This window comes from Pyrus communis, chromosome 2, assembly GCF_963583255.1.
Source record: "Pyrus communis chromosome 2, drPyrComm1.1, whole genome shotgun sequence".
Taxonomy (NCBI): Eukaryota; Viridiplantae; Streptophyta; class Magnoliopsida; order Rosales; family Rosaceae; genus Pyrus; species Pyrus communis.
The window spans coordinates 8,203,838-8,207,490 of record NC_084804.1 but is presented as its reverse complement, the minus strand read 5'-3'; the positions used below and the strand labels follow the sequence as shown (position 1 = coordinate 8,207,490).

General features: G+C 38.8%; 1 protein-coding gene across 1 annotated transcript; it reads right to left on the bottom strand.

Annotated features, from left to right (window-relative positions):
* Nucleotides 1-241: 241 nt before the first annotated feature.
* LOC137724671 (receptor-like protein EIX2) lies at nucleotides 242-3,184 on the bottom strand. Its single transcript, XM_068463408.1, has one exon. It carries the CDS (start codon nucleotides 3,182-3,184, stop codon nucleotides 242-244), a length of 2,943 nt encoding a protein of 980 aa, XP_068319509.1.
* Nucleotides 3,185-3,653: the final 469 nt, after the last annotated feature.

Sequence of the window (3,653 nt, the reverse complement as noted above, 5' to 3'; positions counted from 1 at the left end):
TTTTTTTTTTTTTTTTTTTTTTTTTGTCAAAATAAAAAACCAATGAACATGAATCTCTTTTGGTTGTTGTATTAGGTCGAAACCCTTGCAAAACAAACAATAGTATATATACTCCATTCATAATTTATTGGTAACTTATTACACACAATACGGTTAAAATGCATGGTAACTTATTACATACATATTACTCAAGTACTTTGATTTCAAAAAGTACTATTTACTGCTATAATCAAAAGTTCCTTTAAAAACGACGGAGTACTTTCCCTGCAATTGCTAACTTTGTCTTATCCTTGATGGTATCAAACCACCGAAAATAAGCATACCTCCATGACTTCTTCAAAACCAATGTGCCACAAACGCTCCAAAAACCTACGATAAAGCCAAGTACCAAGCTAACAAAGAACCACAACTCATCATGTCCATCTTCATTGTCATTGTCTTTTGGATCCTTGGCAGTAGGATTGCCATCTTCTGAGCACGCAGTAGAAAGAGGAAACCCGCAAAGTAACGGGTTGCCCTCGTAAATGGATGAATCGATCAGTGTTTGGAGCTGGTTGCCCAAAGGAATTCTGCCACTCAATTTGTTATACGATACATTCATGTAAGACAAGAAGGTCAAGGATGAAAGACTTTGAGGAATCTGTCCCGAAAGTTGGTTGAGTGAGAGATCAAGATTTTCGAGCTGCACCAAATTTCCAATCTCCAAGGGGATGTCTCCGCTTAATTGATTCATCGATAAGTTCAAGTTGTGCAGCAGAACGAGGCTGCATATTTCTTCAGGGATTTCACCTTCAAGGCTGTTCGCTGAAAGATCAATGCTTTTTACATACATCAGAGATGTGTTATACTGGAGTTCTCTTCCTTTCATCACTCCTGTTTGTTGAGCGTACTCCAGATATATATTATAAGCACTGTAATGAGCAACTTTCAGAGCAGTGATATTATTCAAGCACTTGGGAATAGTCCCTGTAAAGCTGTTGAGAGCAAGGTCTAAGATGTGGAGGTTCTCGAGATTGCACAACTGTTGAGGGATATGTCCACTTAGAAAATTTGACCTCATTCTTAGGATTGACACGAACGGCACGTTCAATCCTATCCATGAAGGTATTTTCCCAGTAAATTTATTGTCCCCAAGATCAATATTCCTCAAACAAGTGCAATTTTCCAAGGAATGAGGAATTTCACCTTCGAGATTATTGTTGTTCATCTTCAACATGTAAAGAGAACCCAGGGCACCCATTGAACTAGGAAGCTTGCCTGACAGATTGTTGTATGCAGCATCTAAAATCATTATGTCAGTCAATAAACTCCATTCTTGTGGGAATTCTCCAGATAACTGATTGCTTCTCAGAGAAAGGAGTAACAAGTTTTTCAAGTTGCCAATGGAGGGCGGAATGGTACCGTTCAAATGATTTTCTGCAAGATAGAGTGATTCCAATTTGGGAAACTTTTGGTCCAAATTCAATGGGATTGGCCCTGAAAATGAATTGGTTTCCAGCTTAAATTTAACCACATTGTCGCCTGACCAAAGTGGTAATGGCCCATGAAATTGGTTGTGACTCAAGTCGAAAATCACCGCATTCGGGAATTTCAATTGGAGTGGAAGTTTTCCATGGATTTGATTGTGAGATAAATCCAAGTACTGAACACGGGAAGATATCTTCAAGAACCAGTCCTCGGGTATGGAATCCGAGATTTCAGTACCATGAAGTTTGACAAAAAGGAGTTCAGTTTGAGACTGAAGCCATACCCCAAAGGCAGGACCTACTTTACAGTAGCCAATGTTAATTTTGTGAAGCATGAAAGGAGGAACCCAATCATAAGACACTTTAAAAGTGAGGGGAATAGGTAGAATTGGCTTTGGGTCTACTCTGCCTAATGCAAGGTATTTTAATCTTGTGAGATTTATGAAATGGGATTCAGTTAAAAAGCCTTCCCACGGGTTGAATGATAGATCGAGGTGAACTAGCTGAGAGAGTTGACCTAAACTTTCAGGAATAGACCCATTCATATTATTATCGTAGAGGGTAAGAAACTTCAAATTGTGTAGCATCCCTAAAGAGGCAGGCAATTTGCTTTGCAACATATTCGAAGACAAATCTAGTAACTCTAAAACACTATTGGGACAACTTGATAAACCACCCAAAAGCTCTTGAATCCCCCCATCAAATTGGTTCTGTGCAAGATTTAAGATCTTTAGATTGCAAAAACTCCCAACAAGTTTCGGAATTTGACTCTCGAGGCTATTGAAAGATAAGTCAAGGTGTTCAAGTGATTTGAAGCTTTCAAATTCACTTGGCAAGGGACCACTCAAAGAATTTCCACTTAAATCAAGTTTTCTGAGGTTAGTTAGATTGAAAAACCATTCAGGAAACGGAAACTTCAAATCGTTGTATGACACATCAAGGATCAAAAGTGATGCAAGGCTAAAATTTGCTGGTGAAAGTGGTGGAAGGCTTTGAATTTGGCATGATGACAAGTGCAACTCTACTAGGAAAGGTAGCATGTTGACAACATTTAGCCAACTTACCCTGATGTCACTGAGGTCCAGTCCTTTGAGATTGAGGTGCTTTAATGAAGAGAGACGAGAAAGCCAATTCAAGTTTTCGGAAGGGAGTTCAAGCAAAGAGTCGTCAGATTCTTGGCTGAGGTCAAGATAGTTCAAGTTTGACAAATTACCAAGATGAGGTGGAATCTCTCCTCCAAATGAAGCAGATGAGAGATTGAGATACCTCAAACTTTTAATCTGACCAAAGAATTCGGGAATGGAAATCCCCCGAAAATCATTCTGGCTTAGGTCTAGGTGATTCAAATGTTTCAAGCTAAGCAAAGAAGGATTTATCTTACCACCCAAAGAAGAGTACTCCATCTCGTCCCACTCTCCATCAAAAGCAGAAAGTGTATACGTGTACGCATTCCGGAGATTCATCATTTCAACACGACCTGTGCCGTTGTTGCATGAAATTCCCTTCCACTGACAGCAATCAAGTCCAACCCACGAAGAAAGCCTCCTGGAAGGATCAGTAACACCTTCTTTGAAGGCGAGAAGCGCACGTCTCTCTTCATTGACGCATGAATTCACACAAGTGTGTAGATATGAAGAGGCCAAAAACAAGAGGAGCAAATAGTGAGCTATTTTGAGGTGATAAGAAGTGTTGAGTAAGTAAGTTGCAAAGCTAACCATCGTTGTACAAACTTCTCTTTGCTTTGGTGGAGATAGCTTCTGAAGTTCTGAGCACAATAGTCTAATTTATAATTCAGCTCATGCCTCCTAAATTCCAAATTTCATGAGTGCTCTAAGTTTTGGTCACCAGAGTCTTTGATTGGGATGTTTTCCACTTATTTCAACCTCCAATTCTCCGCACTAAGTGTTGACGGTTCAAAGGCTTTGTTCCAATATTAATTTTTTTTGAAAACAAATTGCCGACACTGACAGTATACTTCTTCCAAAATATCACCAAAGTCATGATGTTTGCTTTCTATGTGAGAACTTGTACTCGAATACTTAAGGGAAAATTCAAGAAAATATGGAAAAACATGATTTATTTAGTAGCCTGCAAGTACATTACACAAACATGATAGGGTTAATTGGTTTAGTATTGTTGCGTAAACCATCGAGTTATTAACTTATAAAATAAGTTTAAAAGTAACTG

Excerpts from the sequence above, each read along its gene's own strand:
- LOC137724671 (XM_068463408.1), bottom strand. The coding sequence starts at position 3,184 with ATGGTTAGCTTTGCAACTTACTTACTCAACACTTCTTATCACCTCAAA.